Source organism: Condylostylus longicornis, unplaced genomic scaffold (genome assembly GCF_029603195.1).
Source record: "Condylostylus longicornis isolate FDR11 unplaced genomic scaffold, ASM2960319v2 ptg000040l, whole genome shotgun sequence".
NCBI classification, from domain to species: Eukaryota; Metazoa; Arthropoda; class Insecta; order Diptera; family Dolichopodidae; genus Condylostylus; species Condylostylus longicornis.
The window spans coordinates 5808589-5834065 of NW_026578009.1; the positions used below are offsets into that span (position 1 = coordinate 5808589).

The 25477-nt window shown below is 25.3% G+C and overlaps 4 protein-coding genes across 12 annotated transcripts in view; 2 read left to right on the top strand and 2 right to left on the bottom strand.

The window, feature by feature from the left end:
- Positions 1–966: 966 nt before the first annotated feature.
- LOC129609760 (dual specificity protein kinase Ttk) lies at positions 967–5460 on the top strand. The gene is given in 8 exon segments (XM_055521877.1): positions 967–1097; positions 1153–1323; positions 1381–2269; positions 2521–2627; positions 3879–4039; positions 4105–4319; positions 5097–5273; positions 5335–5460. Coding segments are annotated over 8 exon segments (1911 nt in total). The 5' UTR covers positions 967–1014; the 3' UTR covers positions 5443–5460.
- A 2332-nt stretch (positions 5461–7792) lies between these two features.
- LOC129609493 (ribosome-binding protein 1) lies at positions 7793–14349 on the bottom strand. Of its 2 annotated transcripts, XM_055521419.1 has the most exons (7): positions 14217–14349; positions 11910–12522; positions 10354–11852; positions 9843–9950; positions 9240–9692; positions 9037–9150; positions 7793–8389 (listed from the first exon to the last, which is right to left on the bottom strand). In XM_055521419.1, the coding sequence occupies exons 2-7, from the start codon at positions 12295–12297 to the stop codon at positions 8381–8383; spliced, it is 2571 nt and encodes an 856-aa protein (XP_055377394.1). In that variant the 5' UTR covers positions 12298–12522; positions 14217–14349; the 3' UTR covers positions 7793–8380. The 2 variants fall into 2 exon arrangements, with proteins under 2 accessions (XP_055377394.1, XP_055377395.1); XM_055521420.1 differs by lacking the exon at positions 9843–9950 and having other exon boundaries at positions 7794–8389.
- Positions 14350–16023: 1674 nt separating this feature from the next.
- On the top strand, positions 16024–18663 carry LOC129609606 (mannose-1-phosphate guanyltransferase beta). 4 transcript variants are annotated; one of them, XM_055521629.1, is made up of 5 exons: positions 16024–16165; positions 16238–16304; positions 16355–16562; positions 16624–17158; positions 17211–18663. In XM_055521629.1, the coding sequence occupies exons 3-5, from the start codon at positions 16386–16388 to the stop codon at positions 17609–17611; spliced, it is 1113 nt and encodes a 370-aa protein (XP_055377604.1). In that variant the 5' UTR covers positions 16024–16165; positions 16238–16304; positions 16355–16385; the 3' UTR covers positions 17612–18663. The 4 variants fall into 4 exon arrangements, with proteins under 4 accessions (XP_055377604.1, XP_055377605.1, XP_055377602.1 ...); XM_055521630.1 differs by having other exon boundaries at positions 16238–16299; XM_055521627.1 differs by having other exon boundaries at positions 16238–16562.
- Positions 18664–22458: 3795 nt separating this feature from the next.
- LOC129609621 (E3 ubiquitin-protein ligase TRIP12) overlaps positions 22459–25477 on the bottom strand; it is a 50832-nt gene continuing 47813 nt past the window's right edge. For 4 of the 5 annotated variants that reach the window (XM_055521662.1, XM_055521660.1, XM_055521658.1 and 1 more), the window contains 4 exons: positions 24693–25424; positions 24450–24638; positions 24179–24380; positions 22459–23441 (listed from right to left, as the gene is read on the bottom strand). In XM_055521662.1, coding sequence (XP_055377637.1) covers positions 22984–23441; positions 24179–24380; positions 24450–24638; positions 24693–25424 — 1581 coding nt within the window. In that variant the 3' untranslated portion in view covers positions 22459–22983. The remainder of the gene's footprint in view (positions 23442–24178; positions 24381–24449; positions 24639–24692; positions 25425–25477) is intronic. The other variant, XM_055521663.1, reaches the window with a different exon arrangement.

The window sequence follows — 25477 nt, forward strand, 5'->3', positions numbered from 1 at the left end:
AATGAGATCCAAAAGTTATCTCATATAACATTTTCTTCTATTTCTCATACTATTGTCAGTTCAATATGTTTAAAAAACATGCGAAAAACGTAAATTTCACACATTACTTTTAAAAGGAAATGGCGACAATTTATTTTTCGGGAGAATCTTGAACAGAAATCAACAGATTTTTCCCGTGACTATCGTTTTAAACAAATAAAAAAAAATATTATTAAATTTTGATGGCAGTTTGAGCTCCATCAGGCCCTTTCAGTCTAATATGCAAACAGTCATCTGCAAACTTTCCCTTATCTATTTAATCTTAGATTTTAAAAGTATATGTGAACTTAAACATTCTTGGACAAGATTATTAGATAATTTATTGCTTATTATTGCCGCACGCTTAATAGGAATATCAATTAAACTACTTATAAACATAATCAAGATCCAAAGATTCACCATAAAGCTTGACAACTGCAAAAAAAGCTTGAAATTGCGAATTTATGGTAGTAAATGCACCACCATTTAATCGCAAAATTGCGATTAAATGGTGGTGCATAAATAAGAATGCTACTGCAAAAACTCTTCAAATTTCAGCTGCCTATTAAAATATGAAATGTAATGCTTATAAATATATGACATTATAAAACTATCAAATTTTAAAGCGCTTCGGCGTAATTACAAAAAAAAATTCACACTTTTCTATAAGTGGAACTCAAATAATAGCTCACCTATGTATCAGCAAAATAGCTGTGCTTTTTTAGACAAAAACTCTTACATCAATAGTATATACATTACTTAGAAGCAAAGAATGGGACATATTATGTCATCCATAAATGTAACACTCATCGTGTAAACACATCTTTCTTTTTTATAATATTTTCCTAAATTAACATAATAATCGATGATTTTGATTGAAAAGTTTGACACCCCTTTCTTAAATGCCAAATTTCAAATATAAGCGCTTTCCCAAAATTTGAATTTTGTACATAATTTTCTGTTTATTTAAAAAAATCAAAATAATATTAAAATTTTATGACTTTTTTTTTGCCAAAGAGGGTAAAGGATCTCCCTCCATTAGAGTCAGATTCTGAAAATGATAAAACACCAGCTAAAAGGTTTTTTTTTGTATTGTATATATTAATAAGTAAATTTATTGTTTACTTTATGTAGGAAAACAGTTCCAAATATTTTAGAAGCTAAGGATGCTACCAAAAATTCATTGTAAGTCAGTAACTTATTATATACACACTTTTTTATTCCAATTTTTTTTAGCTGCCCCAAACGAGTATCTGAATTGTCAATTTTAGATTTTGATTCGGATGATGAAAAAAGTCAGGACAAGTAAGGGTTTTTGTAATTTAACTTTAATATTTATTTATTTTAAAATAAAATTTTTAGTTTAAATTGTGCTATCTTGAATGAATCGTTTTTGTTTAGTCCTGCAAGCGATAAACATTACATGGAAGATAAATACTATGGTAAAAATAAGAATATACGAAGTTCAAATGACATTGATACTGGTTATGGAGATTCTTTCTTAATGAATTTCAATAAATTAAGTGTGAATGCATCAAAAAAGAAAAACGAAAACATACAAAACTTAAAACAAGGAAAATCATTAATAGAAAATGTTTTGGAAAAAGAAATTTCTGAAAAAAAAAATCAAAATGATTTTAAAACTTTTAAAATTTGTAATGAGGATGAAAATGTAAACGAAATTATAGCTAAGGCAAATTCTCCAAAAAAATCCAGTTCAATAAAAAATCAAATTTTACGAACTAAAACTGATACACAAAGGATAAATAATGTGGAAGAAACTACACCTTTTAAAATTGGCGAAAAATCTGATATTGCAACACCTCAAATTTCATTTCAAATGCATCCTTTAAGGAAAAATTTTTTGACATCCACCGTACAAAAAAGTACTGCAAATGAATTCAAATTACAAAAAGTATTATTTCAAACGCCGTACACAGCTTCTAGACCTGCGATTTCATCTTTGCCTGCAAATATTTCTCTCGATTTTGATGAATCTGTCAAATCGCGTATTATGGAAGAAAAAAGTCCTGAGAAAAAAGATATAACATCCAAACCTAATTTCACTACAGATCAGACAGGAACGAAAAAGTTAGAAGAAGTTGGTACAGCTTCAATGCAATCGAAAAATACCGAGGAGATTATTATAAATAAGAAACAATACTTTATAATAAAAAAGTTAGGTTCTGGAGGTTCCAGCAACGTTTTTTCTGCTAAAATGAAGGACACGAATTCTTTATGTGCTATTAAGGTTTCTGCATTTAAATTCATTAATTTTACTCAAAAAATCCAAGATATTCATTATTCTTGCAATTTTTAATGAATACAATCAAAATATTTTTTCCTTCCAAGTTACCTTACAACAAATTACAATTGCTAATGCAATATTAATTTTAATTTAAAGTAGTTCATAATCTATTGTAATCAGAATTAAGTTTAAGGCTGTTAGAAGAAAAATTGCTTTTCAATAAATTAATTTATTTTTTTTACAAATTTTTTTAGATTGTCGATTTAAGAACAGAAAAAGCTGTTGCTGATGGTTATCTCAATGAAACACGTTTGCTTTCAAAGCTTCAGGGTAATATCAACGTTGTTAATTTATACGAGTAGTAAGTAATTTTAGCATTTCAAATAAATTTATAAATCCACTCGCATTTTTTTACAGTGCTAATATTGGCATAAGCAATTCAAATCATTAATGCTTCTGTTAATAATATAGGGTAAATGCCTGTAGTAATAGTCGACCAATTCTTCATTAGAAGCATATATATGGGGATCCTGATGGCGAATTCGCCTAAATTTTAAGCGAATGAGCTGTCAAAACTGTTGATGAACTTTCTGTGTGACAAACTAGGCGAATGAAAACAAAATTAAAAATAGGTGAACATTTAACCTTACCATGATCGGCGATACGAATGACATTTTTGGTATTATAATTAGTAAATTTGCCCGAATTTCAAGCGAAAGACATGTTAAAACTTTTGAATACGTTAAAAGTTCTGCGTGACAAATTAGGCGAAGTAATAAAAATGAAAAACCTTTTTAAGGTAATGGCGTAATAGCTTTTCCATTTCTCTGTGTCACAATGTTTAGTATCTGGCGAGTGAAACAATTCGCTTGCCATTTTTTGAAATGTTTTAAATCACTTAGCCATTCGCTCCCAGAAAGGTTCATAATGCCATTTTTGATAATTGTATCTTGAAACTATTGAATAAAATCATTCGCCGATAATGGTGTGAAATTTGATAAATTAGCAAAGTTTAAGGAAACTACATAATTATGTATTTTATTAGGGAAATAAATATTTTAGTATATTTAATAAACTCCTGTTTCACATTTGGCTGTAGTGTCAGTTTTCAAAAATTTTCTTCCAAAAATTCCTTTGCTTCTCCGCAATTTTATTAGATTGTTATTAGATGTGATCTTTGCCCTCAAATCGTATGACTTTAAATGCATATTGTATGTACTTCTTTCGGAAAAATAATTAAGATTTATATTTTTTTTTAATTTTACTTTTTTTAATTAATTATAATTTGCTTTAAAAATTGCAATTGCATATTTTGCTTCTTTAGTAATTTATTTCAATGTGTGTTGAATTAAATTATGAGTACCAGATTATAACTAACTAAAATATTGTCAAATCACATAAATTTTTTTTTATATATAAAACACTATTATTCAAAACTAATTTTAGTGGAATCCATTTACTGTGTATATGAATCAAGAATCTAATTAAAATTGGAATAATTTTTAATCGTTCGACTACTAGGGCGTTTACTTCAATAAAAACAATTAATTTACTTGTTAAATTAAAATTTTAATATTGGAAAGAATTGCAAAATATTTTTTTTATTTTTTAGTGAGCATCTTCCTAAAGAATGTAAACTTTATATGGTGATGGAAAAGGGAGACTCAGATTTGCACAAAACTCTTCAAAGTTATGAAACCCATTTACCCTTATATGTTTTAGTTAATTATTGGTACCAGATGCTTCAATCTGTCAATTATATTCATGAAAATGGTATCTAGACTTAATATATTATTTTAAGCAAAAAAATTTAGTTTATAATATTATGTTGTTGACAGGTATTATTCATTCCGATCTGAAACCAGCGAATTTCTTAGTAGTTAATGGAAGATTAAAATTGATTGATTTCGGAATTGCCAGTAATATTGCAATAGATTCTACTAGCATTATAAAATTTTCACAAGCAGGAACATATAATTATATTAGTCCTGAGGCTTTAATTGACATATCATCAGATAATAGCCCTTCGAAAAACGATCAACCAAAAATTAAGGTATGTATTAATTATTTTCTTTTTTTCGTATTTACATTTTGATTCATTTCTGGTAAAATTTAGAAACCTTGAAAAAATTACTAGTAGATCTCTTTAAATTTTTAATAGTACAAATTCTATTTCTATTTACTATTCAAATAATATGACGAGATTTAAGAAAAATAAATCACATATGTTTGCGTGAAATCATATTTGCGTTTAAACCACGTGAACGTTTTAATTACTTTTGTTTTTGGTAGCAGCATTTGTAGAATTTTTGTAGGCCTTATGATGCAAATTATTTTGTCCTTTTTGTCGTGGAAACATCGGTTGTATAAGCCACTAGACTAGTTTGCTACTTCACAAATGTAATTAATGATTCTGGTTAAACAATCAAAAGACATTTTTTTCAATTCACCAATGCTTAATGTTTGTCCTTCTATTAAAATTTTCCGCATAGATTTTTTTAAAAAGATTTGCAGGCTATCATTCTGCGGGAAAATTGATGTATTATATATTTTAATTGCACATTTGAATGTAACTTGGTTTTACTCTTTTTAAATATCTAATTTTTCTTTGCTGAGCTACAACTACTGCTGCTTACATACTTTAAGTACATATTTAAAGCTCTTTATTTGAAATCCTCATAAAGTATCATATCTGATAACAATCAAGTATACACACATGTATAGAAGTTAGTATTTTTTTTTGTAGATAATATATGTATAATTTAAGATATATATATGTTATATTTGTATAAAGTTTGCTAATAAATTCTAAATGTTTTGAACTTTAAAGATTTCTACAAAATCAGATGTTTGGTCATTGGGATGTATTTTATATCTTATGTTATACAAAGAAACACCATTTGGTCGTATAAAAAATATATTCACGAAGGTGAATGCTATAACAAATCCTAAAACTGTGATAGAATATCCTGAACTGCCAATGTATTATCCTGCTATGCTAAATAATGTTGGTTAACAAAAATTTTTTTGTATACAATACAGATTTTAATATGTATGATATTTTTCAGATGGCAAAAAAATGTTTAATTCATCACCCAAAAGAACGTATTTCAGTGGCTGAATTATTAAAATTTCCATTCAATATGATAATCCAATTAGATAAAAAAAGTGAATAGTATTAATTAAAACAATATTAAAATAAAATTTAAATAATGTTATGTATAATCATTTAGTATCGTACCCGTTCATATACATACATATATATTTTTAATATAGTAAATTGTAAAAATGGAATATTTTTTATTATGTTAATAAAAATTAATATACAATTAATTAGTATAAAATGATAAACGAAAAAAAGTTGATGTAATTATATTTTAGTAATGAACAACTACATATATTACTATTATTTTAACTACTTTACGACTTTTATAAGTAATCTATATTTAAATGAAAAAATGTCTACTAGCATGATTGGTAAAAATTTCAACCAACAAAACAAAAAAATATGTACATATTTAAATTAGATTTATCTCAGCTTATCCCGCATCAAATGTGAAGATTTAACCTTCTAGTTAATAAAATTATTAACTAGAAGGTTTTTCTTTTTTGGCTTTTTTGGTTCTTGGTCCACTTTCTAAATCCGTCATATGAACTAATTACAAATTGTCGATAAATATCTCAAAACTGGGATATGAATTTAAAAATTTCATTATGTTGAAAACAAATATACAAATCTTAACTCAAATGATTAACCAATGATGTCTGCATAAGTGGAAACTCAAATACGTAGCTTAAATATTCAAATTCAAATAGGTACATGGTTTTGAAGTGGGAAAAAAAAAAAAAACAAAAAATATTTTAATAACTATTTTTATTTCAATATCTTTATTTTAATCAATTAAAATATTCAATTCTCTTTAATATTAATTCAAAAGTGTGTATGGGCTTTTGTCGAAATATATATACATACATATATATATATGCTAATACACATATATTATATATATATACATATATGCAGTTATATTTGAAGGATATTCAGGCTTCCATTTCTTAATTTGATAGACACTATTTTGTTAAATAATTTATAGACAAATTACATAATTTTCCTTTTTTAAATTTCATATTTCATTTAATATTAGTGCATCAAATTTACAATATTTTGATTATACACGACAATTATGTATGCATTTGAGAATTACATAAATTGGAGCATTGATAATGTGAGTATGCATTATTTTTGTTAAATCAAATTTTGTCATTATTATTATATTGTTATACAATACGTATCACTATTCAATATTTTAACAAAAAAAGCCTGAATATTTTTTTCTCTGAATTTTTTATAAGTATGTTTGTAGTTTAATTATTCATTTATGTTTCAAAAATAAAGAATTCAAATTTTAATGTTCCTATTTTCATATTATTTTACGTTATTTTTTTTTTTTTGCTTTTTATTATTAAAATTAATTTGTTATAGATGTTTATTTCCTTTGTTTTTTTTTTTTTTTAATTTAGTAAATTTTTGAGTTTTAATTATTGATTGCACAGTAAATAAATACAATTTTTCATTTCCTTTTTTGTATATTTCTTTTTTGTCCTAAATATTTTTTAATTACATACTTTTTCTTCAATAATTTTAAAATATATCTAAAAACATAAAAACGGACAAAAATTGTTTTACAATACATTGTTTTTTCCCCGAAAAAATCTTAAATTATTTTATAAAAAATATATATATATATATATATTAATCTATATAGTAGATTTGTTAGTATTTATCCACGTTCTTATTTAGTAGTTAATATTCATGTTAATTTATTTCACCATATATTTATCTCTTCTGACTCACTTTACTTTGTTTTTTTCTTAAAACATTTGAAGTTTAACGCTTCCGAAAAACTTTATAATAAAAAATTTATTAAATAAAATAAAATCATATAAAATTGATATCAATAATTAAATTAAAAAAAATATAATAAAATGTGCTTAACATTATAAAAAGTAATTTTAAATATGCCATTATGTCTCTCTTCAAATACATAAATTCCTCAAAGATTTTCTTTTTTAATTATTTGAGAGTAGAAAAAAAAAATGTTAAATGCTATCGAAAACCTTTACAAAATGAAACATGGAAAAGTGTTCTATTAATTTTATTAATTTATTTTACTAGTTCAAAATTATCATAATGACAGAATTCAAAATTCTAAAAAAAAAAATTGAAAAAATAAATTAAGTAACAAATTTGAAGAAATAGCGAACAAAGAGGATATTAATTAAAAAACAAAAGTCTGATAGCATCATTAATTTGAATTGCGATTGTTTATTTATGAAAAGTATAAATTATGTATATTTATGTATGTATCATAAAATTTTTACAAAATAAAATAATTTATTCAAAATGAAGAAAAATATAATCCTTTCTTATACATCATTTCTTACTTAATTACATTTATTTTATTTCACAAAAAAATCTGTATTTTGCTTATGAATATATGTAAACTTATTACAGCATATTTATTTTTTCTTTTTTATAATTTATGTCAAAATGAAATTATTATACCAATTATAATATAAAACAAACAATACCTGTGGTATGTATAGTTCAGTATAAATTTTATAAATTACTAACGTTTACAAATATAATAAAAAATAAACTGAATATGCTCATTTATTGTAATTAAAATTAAAAATCGCTATAAAAAATGATTAAATAATATGTATATAAAAAATATATATGTATAATAATATAGAACACATAATGTCCAAAAAAATGATTATGTATAAATTTATAAATACATTATTTTAAACAAAGAAAAAGAGAAATATATATTTTTTTTATAATTGCTTAAATATTAAAAAAATTATTACTTTCAACATAAATTTTATTTAATCAAATATAAAAAAAAATTTATTGGATACTGTCGCAGTTACTTTTTAACTATTATTAATATGATATTTTTAGCTTTTTTGTTTTATTTTTATTCTTGTATTTTTTCAATTTTGGAAGGCAAAAGTAACAACGAAAAACTTATAAATTTTCGTTTCTTTATCATGTTCCTTTCTTCATTTTTCAATGATGCATTTTATCATTCTCTTGAGAGGTTATTATTAAATCGCCTAAAATGGAAAAGAGTGTATGTTATTACCAATTAATTTGTTTTTTTTATTAAAAGTAGTTTACAACTTAATGTTATTATTTTATTTTGTGAAAAATTAATTTTATACATATGTATAAAAAAATAAAAAATAACCAGGGAAAATAATTTAGAAATATTGAAATTAAATATTTCAATACCCCTAAATTAAGATAAACATAATTTTAAAGCAACATAAATTTAATTTTATAGGGAAATTACAACTAAAAATTTAATTTATCAGAATATACAAATTACTTTTCTGACAAATTTTGAACATCTACAAGGTGTCTTAAGCGAAATATATAAAATAAATCGTATTTCTCTAATTAAGTATGTATAAAACGTAGAAAAAAATTTTGTAAATTTTTTTTATTAAAATATTCAAGTATAGAAATTCATATTTTCATAATTAAATTTTTATTAAACAAATGGTCTAAAATTGAATCGTTAATATAGGAAATATTGACACAGAAATGTATTCCCATGCATTTTTCTGTTAGGGAATGTACTAATTTTTAATATAAATCATAAAAAGGCAATATTTGATAGAAATTTGCAAGAAATTATTTTGGAATGTAATATGCTACTTGTATTTTTTAATACAAAGTAGTGAAATCAACTATTTACTTCTCCATTTGCATTCTTTAATAAATTTATTTCTTCTTCCTGTGACTCAACGATTTTGCGCCAGTGAGCATCCTGATCCCGTGCTTGATTTTCCAAATGTTTTAACATGCTCTCCTAGAAATAAAATAATTAAATGAAAATCATTTCATTAGAAATACCCAACTAATTGATTATAATATTAGTAAAAACTGCCAGGATCTTACCGTTTTGGTGACTATGTTTGTCAACTCCTCTATTTGTGCTTTTAATTTAATATTTTGTGATAACAATTCACCGCTATTATTATCAATACTAACAATATTTCTATTACTGTTATTGCTACTAAGATTTTTACTATTAATAACTTCACTGCTATTATTATTATTACTGCTAACACTATTATGATTATGTGGAGAATGGTGATTATTATTATTATTTGAATTAAGGTTTTCACTACTGCTTTTATGTTGATTTTGTTGCTGTTTTTGAATATTATCAGTTACTAGCTCTATATGCGTTAGTACAACTTGTTCGACCCACTCATTAAATGATGTTGATAGTGCTGTTGATGAATGTTTTTTCACAGCGTCGGGGAACAATCTCTGAAATATATCACGAGTAGTTTGTTGATCAACATGACCACTTGAAGTGCCTGTGGCAGTTTGCATAGATGAAATCTGAAAAGTTTAGTACATAAAGAAATGTAGGAAGACTTTAAAAATTCTTTAAATTATTAATGGTTGAAAAAAGAAGCAAAAATTAAAGTAATCTATAAAAATATTTTATAAAAATGAGAAAAAAAAAACGCAAAAAAAGTAGAAACTTACAACTAAACTATCTAAAGAGGGTTTGATGTTAGAAGCCACTATTTTTTTCGCATTTGCTTCTGCAGTTTGTAAAGCTTCATTCAATTTCCAATTCTTTGTACGCAAGTCCTATAAACCGATTATAATATAATGAAATAAAACAATTAAATTTCGAAGAAATATTAAAAGAAAACAATTTCCTACTACACCATAAGTATTTGAACAATATTTATGTAGAAGAATAAAACATAACTTGCAAAATTTAAAAATGACATATGGAAATCAGATGAAGTCTTATTTGTAAAGTTAAAAGTTAATCGGAATTTCCTAATCAAAATTTTTCGTTACATTTAACGGAAAGAGAACTAACAAAATGATAAAACATGAAAATGGTTCAAATTGCCAGCAATAATGGTGCGTATTTGAATTATATAATAATAATGGTGTGTGGACATTGAAGAAAAAATAAATCTGCTCAAAAAAATTAAAAAAGCAAATTTTTAAAGAAATTTTTTTAATCAGAAATACTTACATTATTTTTATCTCTTTGTTCAGTGAGTTGCCTTATTAAATCATCTTCCTTTTTGAGCAATTGCTTTATTTGACTTTCAAATTCATTCAATTTAGAATCTTTTTCTGCGATAACTTTTTTACAATTATCTACCGAGTTTTTCATAATAGTCGACTCAGAACTATGCTCTTGATATTTTAAATTCAATAAACTAAACTGATTTTTTATTTCTTCCAACTCATTATTTAAAGTTATATTTTTTTGTTGGCTTTCACTTAACTGCATGTTAGCAGAATTTAATTCAGATTTTGTTGTTTCAAGTGCATTTTGTAAATTTCTTATTTCAACTTTGCTACCTTCTTTTTCATTTTCTGAAATTTTCGCCATTTCTAAATCATATTGCAATCTTTGAATAGTTTCGTTAGCTTCAGCCAAACCGGTTTCTAATGAGTGTATCTGGCTCACTTTTTGTTGATAGATTTCGTTTAGTTCAGTTAATTTTTGTTTATGTTCTTCTATTGTTTGGTGGGATGCATTTGTTATTCTTTGCAAATCATTGATATAACTGTTTTTTTGAACCACCTCATTTTGCAATATGGTATTGTGCTCTTTAATTTGTTGAATTTGAGCTACAAGCTCCTGCGAACCAACCTGTTTTTCATGACGTAATTTTGCTTGAAATTGTTGACGCTCCACTTGCAATTTATCATTTAAACTTTGTATATCAGATGTCAAAAGGACAATTTCATTTTTTTTAGCTTGCAGTTCCTCTGTATATGCTTTAATATTAGCATTAAATTGAGCCCTCTCGGAATTGATTTCAGCTCTGAGGTCTTTTAATTTAGCTTGAATGCCAGCTGATGCCTCAATTTCTTCTTGAAGTGCCTTTTCTTTTTCTGTTAATTGCTTACGCAACTTGGTCACCATATCGTCCGACCATTCATGTGCAACTGCAGCTGTATCTTGCTGCTTATTTAATAAAAAGTCAATTAAAATTTGAATGTCATTTCTGTTAAGCTCTGCTTTAGCAAATAGCTGAATGAGATAATTGACTCCTATAACATCATTTTGGCCAATTTTGTCAATTATAGATAATTCTTTCATATTATTTTTTGATTTAGTGGTATTCGATGCTTTCTTGTTCCCTTGGCTTTTCGGTGATTCCGTTTTTGCTGCGGAATTCGTAAGCATAACAGCGGGAGTTGCAGCTTTCACTTCCGTAATTTTAACCTCTTTAGCCAGAATAATCTGCGGTTCGGTTATCGTTTCAATACTCTCTTTCTTTTTATTTGCTTTCTTTCCAGTGTCTTTTGAATTTTTTGAATTTTTACCATCATTGGCTTGCATCATATTTTGTTCATCCTTATGCTGTTTTTTTAATTCTATAACATCTTTGGGATGTTGTTTTTCAAAGTGATTTATATTTTCAATTGGATTATTTTCTTGAACAGGGCTTGTTTCATTTTTGTTTACCAAAATACCAGTTTTTATAGTTTTCTTTTTATTTTGAGATTTATTTCCTACAAAAATTTAAGTAAATATATAAAACAAATTATGTGAATTAATTATTAAGGTACCTTTTGGATCATTAGTAGTTTGATCGTTTAGATTTTCTTGGTTTTGTGAAAAATCAACATGGGGTTTTGATTTTATAATATGTCCAGGACTACTTTCTACAGACGGACTCTCTTCTTCCTCAATATCTTCACTATCCTGTAAGTCGTTTTCTGCTGTAGAATCTTTTACTGATGGGCGTTTTTTATCCTTTTTGAATTCCTTCTTGACACCAAACTTTCGAATTTTTTTCGAATTTACTTTAGTCGGATAGAGTTTTTCAACTAAAGCTTTCTTTTCTGCCGCCGCTTCTTCATACGTTTTGTTTTTGAAAAACTTATTGATAAACAAAATAGAGAATAACGAAGCAAGAAAAACACAGGCAATAACAATGATTACGTGGTAATCCATATTTGCATAATTAAATTAATTTTTCTTTAATAATTTATTACTTCACAGCTTTCAAAATACTCTCTCCTTAATTAAATAAAGAATTCGCAATTGTATTAAAAACAAATTTTAACATAAAAAAAATAAAAATTTGACTAAAGAAAATCAAGTTGGTAAAATGCAAAAGTTGGTACAATAAAGGAATTTTCTATTGTTAAAACTTGTTGTAAAGACAAGATATTGAATCTAAAAGAAAAAAAACACAATAATAATATTAAACAAAGTCTTATGAAAATAGTAAGTTCTTTAAGTATAGAATTGGTTAGCCAAAATCACAAAACGGTTTTTATCCCTAAAAAATTGATGCTTACTTTATTAAACCTACTTCCTAAGCCTATAATTGGGTACAAATAAACATATTCTTACACGCACATAAAAAAAAAAGTTGCCAAAAAATATACATATAAGAAACCCCCACACAAAATCATTTTAAACAAGTGATTTGAAAATCAGATTTTCTTCACGAAAACGAGTGATAAAAAAAGAGCAAAAAAATACGTACATATAAATGTATATATATTTTAATCGTAGAGTTTATTTACCGGATTAGAACTCGTTTTATTTTACATACATAAGATAGGTACCTACCTACCTACATGTATTTCAATGCACACATCTGTACTATATATTCATCTCATATGAAGAATGAGTAATTTCAAAATTATTAAACGCCAATAACTTTTTCTTAAATTTTTACCACGTCAGTTAAACATTAATTCTTAGGAATTTATACAAAATTTGACACTAAGGAGATAAAAGTTGAAATGGGAAGAAAACTACAAAAATGCATGTTACTTTAAAACAAGTAAAACAAATATATGTGAAAAAGCTTTTGAAATACTTTAAAAATTGGAAATGACTAAAACACTTGTTTTTTTGTTCAACTGAAATACAAGCAGAAAATTATCTTATCAATAAAGAAATTCATTTTTGTTCTGCAAATGTTACTAGCTCAATTAGAAAATTAAAATTTTCTGGAAATTCGCAATTAATTATGTACTTTCAATGTCATCAGTCTTTCTTTTATGAGTTTTCTAGGTTCCTACCTGTCTACCTATTCTTAAACAGGAATCTAATAAATTTGAACACATTTCTGCATATTAAAAATTTTACACTATTAACAAAAAGAAATAACCATTTTTTCAATTACCATTTATAATTTATATTTAATGATTCTATAAAAATTTACTCCTCTACATTTCCTACATACTTATCTACATATATTCATAGTTTGTGTATACGAGAAAAATGAGCTCGTGTATAATGCAACTACAACTTTATAAAGTAATATAAAAATATTAAAATAATTAAAAGTTATTTTGCTACACTTTATAAAAAAAATTCTTTTAGAAGCCTCGGAGAAATTAAAAAGAAAGGTTAACAACCTTTTTTTTAATGTTACAGATAACCCTAAGATCAAGATCATCAAATAGCCAGCATGGCAAACTTTTTTTACGTGTTATTTTCAGATTGAAATAGTTTTTTTTAATACTCATCCGAAACTAATCTTTAAATTTGAATTCAATTACAGCTTTTTAAGTGCTAATAGGATTTTATATCGATAATTTCGCCATTATCGACATTTTCTTTTCAAACTCGATTACAGGATATTAGCTGGGGTACCCTTCTTATATGATAAACTTTCACTTTGTGAAAAATTTCATAATTTGTTAAACACATTATCACTTAATTAAAAATTACTTATTTTCAATGTGATGATATTTTGAAATTAATATCAATTATTCATTTGCTTTAGATAATCTTTTTTTTTATTGTAGAGCTTGCTAGAGCCCAGACAAAATTGATGATGTCACTTGTAAGATTTAACAAATAATTTATATTAAATTAATTATAGCGATTTTTTTAGTTATATAACTTACAGAGTAACAAATTTGTATAATTAACTATAATTATATTTATTAAACGGCAAAATTTTCACATAAATTTTACTAATTACTTTCTAGTAGACAAAACCGTGACGTACTCAATATACCGCCATTACCGCCATTGAAATATTAAATGATTTTGACTTGACGCCGCAATTCAGCTATTTGAGATAAGTCAAATTTTCGTTAAATTCTCGTATGTGTATAAAAAAGATTTGACACAATTACATTTTTGACACAGTAAAGAGCAATTTAGAATCATCGATGTTTTAGTTTAATAATTTGGTAATATAGTCTATTTTTCTTATTCTCTCCTCTCAAAAAAAAAATATTTCAGGTTGACAACAACTATGAAAATCAACGATTCTCTCCTGTCAAATTAATTTTTTCTTGCAAGGTATATCTATGTATGTATATTTCAAAGTGTATAAGATTTAATTAAAGGAAAAAAATAACCGAAAAATAAATAATTAAAAATAAATTTAAAGGAATAAATAATTAAGGAATTATAAATTTATAATTTTTAGATTGCTCTTGGGATATGAGCATTCATTTTTTGCGAATAATGTAATAAATTAAATTAAAATTATTTAAATTTTCAAAAACTTTTTTTTCAAAAAAATAATTTAACTAACTATAAAAAATAAATTTTAAAGTACTAAACTTTGCTGAACTGAAAGATGATAAACAACTTTCTGTCAAAAAATCAGAATATTTTTTATTTCTGTCTTAAAGTTTAATAAAGTTTTTTAAGAATTGAACAAGACTCTATTTTTCTCGTTCGAAAGGGTTTCCTATCTATACATACTTTTCTTAAAAAAATTTTAAATGAAGAACTCATATGGTTTTAACAATCCACCGTTTTTATATGAAATGTTATAATATGAGAACAAAAAATTTGGAATTCAAATAATGCTATTAGATAGACCTCATGGTCCAGAAATAGTGTCCAGTGAATATATCCACAAGGAACCTCAATGTCAATAATGGCCGCTCTTTCTATCGTTGTTTTTGGAATTTCAAAATATGGCTTTGACTCAATAAATATAGTCGTTCCTCTCTCTGGCCAAGATCACCAGCTTTCTCAAGGCCTCAGGACCTGCGATTAATTCTTATGTATTTTTGAAAAATTAATTTTTAACGATACCGTCAAACTACAAAAAACCTTGAAAATTGTTTCATGTACGAGATAGGACAAGTGCTTCTTTGTAAGGGTTTCCTTGTATTTAAAGCTTTTAGCTTGCCAACCTAAATTCAAACCTAAAAATTTTACACTTTGGTTTCAAAATTAACATTTATATGGACAATATTATATGGATTAACTACATATGGACCTAAGAAGTAAGAAAACCATTTAATAATAAAAATAATAAATGTTATGAAACTAATTTAAACTTGGTGTAAATTGGTAAATACTTCACATGTGAAAAGTTTGACAACCAAAAGCAGGTTTCTTATTTTAATAAATATGAAACTAAAACTTTTGAAAACATTAACGTAACTTGTCATTCATTTATGTAGTAGAGTAAGGATTTCTATTACCCCAGATTTTGCAAGTCTTCACAACTTTTGATAGTCTTAAATTAAAGTTTGGAGAATTTCCATTGTCTATATTTCAAAGTTTTGACATCGTTACGAAACTTACACTTTCTGAAAGTTTTAATAACCGTATAAAAAATAATCGCATCCCTGTTTCAGTTTTGTTTGAGAAAGTTTTAAGAGCACTCCAACACTGAATTTTTTGCGTATATGATGTACATTGTATTAATTTCTGTCATTTTAATACAAATGTGTTTTTGTACTTTTATAATGAACTACCCCTATGCATAATATGTACATTGTACAATCAAAAACAGAAAAGAAATGCATCGCAACAAACTAGTTATTTTATAAACAATTATTTTTGTTGGAAGATACATAGTATGTTATAGCTGACTGAAAAAGTACTAAAGCGGACACTTTATTTTATTCTATAATTATCAAACTATATTACATGTTCAAATTACTATTTTTAGATAAGAAATCGGAGTGAAGCTTTAGAATAACAGAGGAAAGTATATGAGTGTTAAATCATCAGGTCTTGTGAGTATATTGACAATTTAATTTTTGTTTGCATGACGTGTCAATTGTAGTGTCAGAAGTGCTAATATAGATAAGAAATAGATGTGTGGCTCCAAGAAAATTATGAAGAAAGGAACAAGAGCTTTAATTTTAGTTGGAGGCTATGGTACACGATTACGTCCTTTAACATTAAGTACCCCGAAGCCTTTGGTTGAATTTGCCAATAAGCCCATATTAATACATCAACTAGAAGCTCTTGTTGATGCCGGCGTCCATCAAGTAAGAACTATTGTATATCATTTTATTGAAAATGATAAAAAATAAAGGTTTTTTAACGAAGGTTATTTTGGCTGTCTCATACCGTGCTGAACAAATGGAAACTGAGCTAAAAGCGCAAGCGGAAAAGTTGGGGGTTGAATTGTTATTTTCTCATGAAACGGAACCCTTAGGCACTGCCGGTCCATTAGCATTGGCGAAAGATTTGCTAAGCTCAAGCTCAGATCCATTCTATGTTCTAAACTCCGATGTAATTTGTGATTTCCCATTTAAACAGTTGGAAAGTTTTCATCGTTCTCATGGAAAAGAGGGCACAATCGTAGTAACAAAAGTAGAAGAACCATCAAAATATGGCGTAGTTTTATATGATGAATCTGGTTGCATTCAAAGTTTTATAGAAAAGCCGCAAGAATTTATAAGTAATAAAATAAATGCTGGAATGTATATATTTAATCCTTCAATACTAAACCGAATTGAAATTAAGCCAACATCAATTGAGAAAGAAATTTTCCCAGAGATGGCTTCTCAGCACCAATTATACGCTATGGATTTAAATGGTTTTTGGATGGATGTTGGACAACCAAAAGATTTTTTAACAGGTAATTATTGTTTTGTATGTAGCTTCAAATTTCAAAAACAAGTTTTTTACAGGAATGTGTTTATATTTATCTTCACTAAGGCAAAAAAACTCCGAAAAATTACATAGCGGACTTGGTATAGTAGGCAATGTTTTAGTAGATTCTACAGCTAAAATAGGTGTTGGATGTAGAATTGGTCCTAACGTAACTATTGGCCCTGATGTTGTTATAGAAGATGGAGTTTGCATTAAACGTTCCACGATACTTAAAGGGTCCATTATAAAGTCACACTCTTGGTTGGATTCGTGTATTATTGGCTGGCGTTCAGTAGTCGGCCGATGGGTTAGATTAGAAGGAACTACCGTCTTAGGAGAAGATGTCATTGTAAAAGACGAACTATATATAAATGGTGGTCAAGTATTACCTCACAAAAACATAGCAGCAAGTGTCCCAGACCCACAAATAATTATGTAGATATACGATTATTAATAAATAAGGACAAAAGTTAATTTTCTTTTATAGTTTCTTTATTAACAAGAAGCCAAAGTTAAATTCTTGAGCAAAGTTAACAGGGAATGATGTAATGTTATGAAAATTGGTCGTCAAATAAATACTAAGTTAGAATTATTTTTAATTGTTAAAATTATAAAGCGCAAATATTAAGCACGTGATGCTGTAATAATAATGATTAATTTTTCAGGTAAAAAAAGGATATACAAATGTATGTAATTTTTTAAAAAAATGAACCAGCATGAATTTAAGTTCAAAAATAAACTAAAAGCCAATTTTAAATGTCTATTGAGTTCTTGCTATAGGTCTACTAGTTTAACTTTAGGTTTAAAAAGGTTTTCTAGTTTAACTTTATGAAAGTCTACTGGGTTAAGTTCAGCATAACTTGAAGCTTATTTTCTTAATAGGCTTTAGCTAAAAAAGTAAACAAAATATTAATTAAAATGTTTGATTGCATCTTTGAAAAAAAAAATTATAAAAAGAAAAAGTTCAGTAAAATTTAAATTATAATTGGATTTTCTAAAAGAACGCAGTTTAAACAAAAAAGTGCTAATGAGAATACGAATCAAAAACAAAGTTCATAATAAATTGAGATCCGAATATATGCGGAATAATTAAGAAATATTGTATTATGAAATGAAAAAATCAACTAGTAAAAGAAAAATTTTGTAGAATTATATGGAATTTAAAAGTAAAACCAATTATAATTCAAAACTTTTTCAAATAATAAGGAATATGTACTTTTAAAATCAATTCCATTAAGTTCGGTAGACTTGTATAACTACGAGATTTTTTTTTGTAGTACAAAAAAATTCAAATTCAGGAGACATTGGTAATTGGCCCTTCAACATTTTTTATACCTAATAAATAATTTTTAAAGAGAATTAATTTATATCAATCTTAAAATTTTCGAAATTATAAAATGTTTTGTAATACATATACATATAATTGTAATGTTTTATATATTTATAAAAATTTGTAGTTGCATTCCAAAAAAAGCAATAAAGTTTTTATCTTTACCGATTTGTTTGGCGTTTGGTTTGATTCCTTTTTACATTGAAGTTTTTTGTATCATTTTTTTATTTATTTAGAATTTTACATACGTATACAAGTTAGTATACGTTATATTATTATATTAGTAGTATACTGTTTAGTACTTAAAATTTGTAAATGAAAAAAAACAAGAGGTAGAAAGGTAACACCAGCATTGTCAACTGAACGGTTTATAAACTAATTCAGATATTCATGAGAAAGCCCCTGTTTTGAGCTTCTCAAATTATATTTACTAACTCGTCTATCTTGCGATCTTTCACGGGTACGTAGTGATGTTTATAATTTTAAAAAGTAAAATCAGTCAAGATTAAGTTTAAGCTCTGTAAATCGGAGCCTGTTGTGTATAACGTCTCCAAACAAAATTGTCTTGTCCCCTCATGCGATTGAGTATGCACATAATGCAAAACTTAAATTAAAATTAATGGTTGCGAAACCTTCCATAAGCACAATTGTAATAAAATGTTTATTCAACAGAAAGAAACTGGTTTGTTTTATTTTTTCCCGACTATTGCAATTGGAAATATTTACTAATCTATGATAACTGATAAGATCTACCCTTTTTTACATTTATGCTAAAAATACTAAAAATACTTATAATACTAAATGTATAATATTAAGTATATTATACTTAATATTATACATTTAGTAAAAATATTTTTGTATGTTAAAATTATAAACATATCTACTGCTATTATATAAAACTCTAGCATTTTTATAGTTTTGTCTTTAATTAAAATACCTACATAATTTACAAATAAATTTTGAAGAAGAAACGAAAGCCGGCAATTTTTAAAAACTTTTTCTTGTAGTCTTTAACTATCAAAAATATTTTATTAAAAACACGTTTGCACACTGTTAATTTTTTTAAAATGTCCTTCAAAAGGATATAGTTTTCAAACAAAAAATTTAATTTTAAAAAAATGAACAAAATATGTATTAAAAGTATTACAAATAAATAAATTAAGTTTAAAAAAATTTGCTTATTATATATAAACAAGTATTTTAAAAATTTAATTTAATTGACCAAATTATATTTATTAATTTAAATGTATATACATAGATATTTAATTTTTTTATTTTTGAAAACTAACCTCTGTCAACAATTTCTCTTATTTCTTCTAGTCTTGTTATTGAAAATAAATATGTACATATGTATGTATGCATGGTTAACTAATACATATATCTAACTATATAACTATAATATATATAACCTAAGTTATATAGATATATACATATATCTAACAGGCCACCAAGCTCAGAAGGCAAATCAACAATAAATTCCAAATTTATATGGAGTTTAAATGGAAGGGATGCCGGAATTTATTTGTGTGAAGGAAATTGATCAATATTTTTGACTCTACTGATTCTACATATTTTTTAAAATTTAAAATTTAAATTTAAAAAAAAAACGGTTCGTAAATTCCATCTTAAAAATGCGTTTAAAAAAAACATTTCCATTTTTAGCGCAGACAAGAAAGGTTGTGTTCCAAATGGAAGGGCACTGAATTACAGAATAAAATTTTTGAATACGAAATAGTATTTAAAAAGAAATTGAAAAAAAATCAAAAAAATAGTTATTTATAGTCTAATTGATAAAAACCATACTAAATAAAAAGAGAGTCACAAAGAATACTCAAAAACTTCATAAAAAAAATAAAAAATATTTAAATTCGTATATATACTTCGAAAACATAAAACATTAAGAATTGTTTTTGTAATTTTTTCCGATTCAAAATTTCGGATAATAATTTCAGCTTGCTGGTCTAATAGGTATATTTGGTACATTACATGAACATAAGAAACTCTGAAATACTAAACAGGGTTTTTTCGACTAACTTAAAACTCTAATAGAAGCATTCATAATGAAATCATTCATACTATGTATGTAATAGAAATACTATTCAATAAATAAGGCCTTTATGGGACGGGACGACTGTAATTTATATATAAAAAAAAAACCCAAATATATTCCAAACTTTTAAACATGATAATTAAAATAAAACATTTTTTTTTTTAATTTATCAGGGAAATCCTTTGATCATTTTGTTTAATTTTTATATTTATTTACCATTAATTTTAATAATTAGTTGTAGTAATTTCATTAATTAGTTATATTATTATATACTCATTTTTTACTTTAAACTACTTCCACTAAAAACAAAAAGAAAAGAATCTTCAATTATACAATAAACATACACTTATTCGTTAAAGATATAATTAATTACCAAGTATATGTATTAAGAAATTTCATGTTAAATTTTATATTATTAATATTTATGATTACTGCATATGATTATTATTATTTTTTTTTATTATTAATCAATGAATTCTTCTCAATTGTAAAATATTTATAAATTATTTGTATGCGTATAAATGGTATATTGTTTTTTAAATCAATTTTTTAACTCGTTTCCTTTTATAGCTATAAAAAAAACATTTAAATTTAATCAATACATAACATTCTAACTAAAAAAATTAATTATTCTTATTAAAAGTACACATTAAGTTTTTAACAAAAAAAAAAAAAACATGTATGACCGCATATGCGATGGTTATATAATTAAATTTAAAATACATATTATTCTAATGAAAATTATAACTAAAAAGAAAACAAAAAAAAAACATCAATGAAACATCACTTATAAATTTCGTTATTTAAATTTGATATACATACCTACATATATGTGTAATGTATGTATGTGTATCGACTGTTAGAAAATCTGATTTTAGAAGTAATGAAAACTAAAAGTTGTCCATAAAACTATTCAAAATAAAACAAAATTATTCTTTATTACGAAAATGCCTAACTTTACGAAATCAAATTTTAGGAGAACATAATTAAAATAATAAAATTGACTGTAGTTTAAAAAAATTTAAAATATAAATTAATAATTTTCGATTACTGATCTGTTTAAGTGTAGGAAATATATTGATAAAAGTGGACGTTTTTTGAGCTTCGGTAGAAAAGAAAAAGAATTAAGTCTCTTTAATCTTATATTAAATACATAATGTTTATTTTATTATAAAATATTTGCAAAGGCTTTGTCTTCAAATTAAGATTCAATTAAAAATAGAATTGTTTTCTGTTTTCATGTTATAAAAATTATGCGATTTTTTGTTCTAAATCGTAAATGTTTTTTAGCATCTTGATGCTGTTGTTGTTAATTAAATAATGTTATCCATATTTGTATGTCATCAAATTTAATTATATACAGTCAATTAAAAATGTATGATTGATTCCGACAATTTGTCTAAATTAAAAAAACAGATTTGATAACATATCGAAATATAATTAGACTGGATATATTTCGAATATAATTAGATAGAATTTAATTATTTACAATGATTTATTATTAATAAAAAAAGAAATATTTTTACAATTCTTGTTATAGAAAACTTCAGTTTAAGAAAATTATATATACACAATAAAAGTAAAATATACTTTGTTTCATTACTTCAATTTATTAATGTATACTTAGTTATAATACAAAACATTAAATTCAAAATTAACTTTTGATCGCAAAAAATATGTGTATAAGTAACTAATTTTGAATCAGTTTTAATTTTTACCATTTTTTTCAACATTTTATTTTTTATTAAGTTCAAAATTTATTTAATGTATTATTTTGACAATTAGATTTTTTATATTATTGTTTATTTTTATTTTATATTTTAATCAACTAAAGTAATACCTATATTACTATATATACATACGTTCATATATGTTCATATATATATAGAAAAATGGTATATATATATTTTATAAAGTTTCAATTTTTTTTTCGAAATAGATAAAATTCCTTGGTAATCCATATTAATTTTTATTATTATAATTATAATAGTTTAATTTTAATGTTATAATTATAGTAATTCACGTAAATACATTTATATATACATATATATGGGTATGAATATAATATATAATATATATTGCAAATAAACATTAAAATAGATATTATAATATATAAGTTGTTTTTTTTTTTTTATAAATTCAAAATTAATTATCAATATCACTTAATTTTATCATTAATATTTATAATATTTATTTTCATAGTATATTTCATGAGTCCTAAATATTTTTAAATTCAATTTATATCATTATTTGTATTTTTTGTGTTTATAAAGTAGTATAAATAAAAATTTTTTGAATGAAAACCATAGAAAACCTGAAGCAAATTGAAAAATATACACAATAAATGTATTATTTAAAATAATAAATTTTTTCCAATGAACATATAATTATCTCTTCTTTAGGTAGTATAGTGTTACACTTCCCTTTTTCCTTATGATAAATGGAATGACATACTACCTTCATTAGCTGCAATCTTTAATTTTGTACGCATTACCTCTATGCTTGAATATTCTGGTAATTTCAAATAATTAACACATGTCATCACAGATGGTAAGTAATCATTTGGATTTTGATTTAAATCTAATGTTTTACGAACAATAGTCAATGGTGGCGTTAGAGATTTAAATCCACCTGTTGGTAAACGGGGACTTCCGGTTACAAATTGTAAGAAAGCTCTCTGCTCATCACGATTATAATTTGATAAAATTTCATATAAATATTTTATAGCTATTGAATCTTGTGTGAATCCATGATCTGTCCGGCAGCATTCCTGCAACATACGAATATCCCACTTCTGATATTGTTGAGTTCCAGTACCACAAAATACGTTCTCTAATTCTTCAGGATAAAACATACGTAATCGTTGTGAAGGAAACACTGTATCAAAACCTAAAAATATAGCCAAAGGAAAAAGAATGAAAATGAAACATTACAAAGAAAAAACAATTATTTAAATAATAAAATAATATTGTAACAAGTGAAAAATTTCAATACTTTTCCCAAATAAATATGACACTAGCTAATTTATATTATACCAAATGTAATTTTTCTTTTGTTTTATAGGCCATTCCTAATTATTTGTTGTGAAAATATTACTTTTTTAGAACAAATTATTGTAGTATTACCCATTCCTCCTCTTTAAGCTGGTAAAAATATTCAGATTAAAAATATTTAGATTGAACTTGCAATTTTTAAGTTCTAAGTATGTAAAAAGATGAAACATATTTTTGAATTTTGAGACAAAACCTACTTTTTTCTAATTTTTGAAGTAATATTGTTTCTGCCTTGAGAAATATTTACAATTTCAATCAACAAAAATTTTATTTACTTACAACGAAATTTCTTTGTAAACTCTGCCCGTGAGTTCTTACCTCACACAGTTTACAAAATGTAAATTTACCTGGTCCCAAGTAAAAGTAAGAACGTTGGGTAATCGTAAATCAAATTTACAGCCTTACATTTTAACTAAATTGATTTAACAAATACAATACAAGTTTTATAATACAGAATGACTTTTTTTAAAAATTGTCACTTTCATTTCTCCCAAGATTATAATATAGTAACACATAACTTTTCAATGAAAATATAAATAAAAAAAAAAGTATTTAAATTATTGATCATCTCACCTTCCCTTAAAGCTTCAAATTGTCTTTGTACACCTTCTAGAAGGAACCAATGAGTAACTAGTGAAATATACTGATGTAAGTTATGAATTGTGACTGGCATATCTCGACCTCCACGTCTCAATTCAATGTTTGCATGGCCAGGTAGAACAAAATCTAAACCTAAATCAGCAATAGGGCAACCATCTAAATCTAACGATTCGATCTATTTAAATTGTAAAATCAAAAATATTAATGTGATTACTGCAATATTTATATGAAATAGCTTTTTCACCTTGTCAGTCTTTTCCATAGCATCAAGTGTATTATCACTTAATAACGCATCACGTTGCCTGACGATGTCTTGTAAACGTACTAAAGTTTGTTGAACTTCAGGCGCAACAAGCGCTAATTCGGCTAATCCGAGCGATAATTCCTCTAAAAGCAACCATCGATAGAATGGAATAGAAAATGGCAAATCCAACTAAAAATAATTTGTTTTTCATTTTGAACCATTAACTTTGAGATTAAAAATTACCATTCGGCTGTCCATAACTGCTTTAGCCATAAATTTACCCAAAAACTTAAATTTCGTTTTCATTTTTGAAATTTGAGATTGTTTCGCTGTTTTTCCTAAAGGCAATGGGAATAAACCATGTGGTACATCAACATATGTTATCGTAATATTTTGTTGTTGTGCCTGTTGTATACTATTTTGTTGAATTTGATCATTGTGGATTTGATCAATTTGTTGGGGCTCACTTAATGATGGCATTGATGGTAAAATAGAATTTGTTGTTTGTACACCAACTTCATGATGCCTTTCACTACTTCCATTATCGCGTAAATGATAATTTGAATGTTGATAGTGATGTATACTAGCTGTACTACTTCGGGTGCTATGACCATGACCAATATTGATATTATCAGCTGCTTGTTCAATAATCATATTCAATGCATTATCATTTGATAAACCGTAGGAAGGTTGACTATTCAACGAATTATTTGTAGCTACACGATGATCTCCAGATCTTGTTAAATGACTTTTGTTGCTACCAAGCCGATTAACAGTGGTATCAATTACATTAATATTACTCGAATTTTCATTGGTATCATCGATTTGAGATAAACCTGGTTTAACTACATCTACAATTCCTGAAGAGTTTTGTTTATAACTATCACTACCATTCCAGAGTCCCAAATCAGATCTTTGAAGTTCAGTTGAAACTAATGCATAAAACTCCAAAGTTGGACCTAATCCGGTACCAACCTAAAAAAGTAAACAATAAATTAAATTTTACAGACATACTTGAAATTTTCAAT

Coding starts and splice junctions, on each gene's coding strand:
- LOC129609493 (XM_055521419.1), bottom strand. CDS start 12,297: ATGGATTACCACGTAATCATTGTTATTGCCTGTGTTTTTCTTGCTTCG. Junction 11,853..11,909: donor AACTACTAATGATCCAAAAG/GTACCTTAATAA, acceptor AAATTTTTGTAG/GAAATAAATCTCAAAATAAA. Junction 9,693..9,842: donor CCTCTTTAGATAGTTTAGTT/GTAAGTTTCTAC, acceptor TAAACTTTTCAG/ATTTCATCTATGCAAACTGC.
- LOC129609606 (XM_055521627.1), top strand. CDS start 16,386: ATGTGTGGCTCCAAGAAAATTATGAAGAAAGGAACAAGAGCTTTAATT. Junction 16,563..16,623: donor TTGATGCCGGCGTCCATCAA/GTAAGAACTATT, acceptor TTTTTAACGAAG/GTTATTTTGGCTGTCTCATA. Junction 17,159..17,210: donor ACCAAAAGATTTTTTAACAG/GTAATTATTGTT, acceptor AGTTTTTTACAG/GAATGTGTTTATATTTATCT.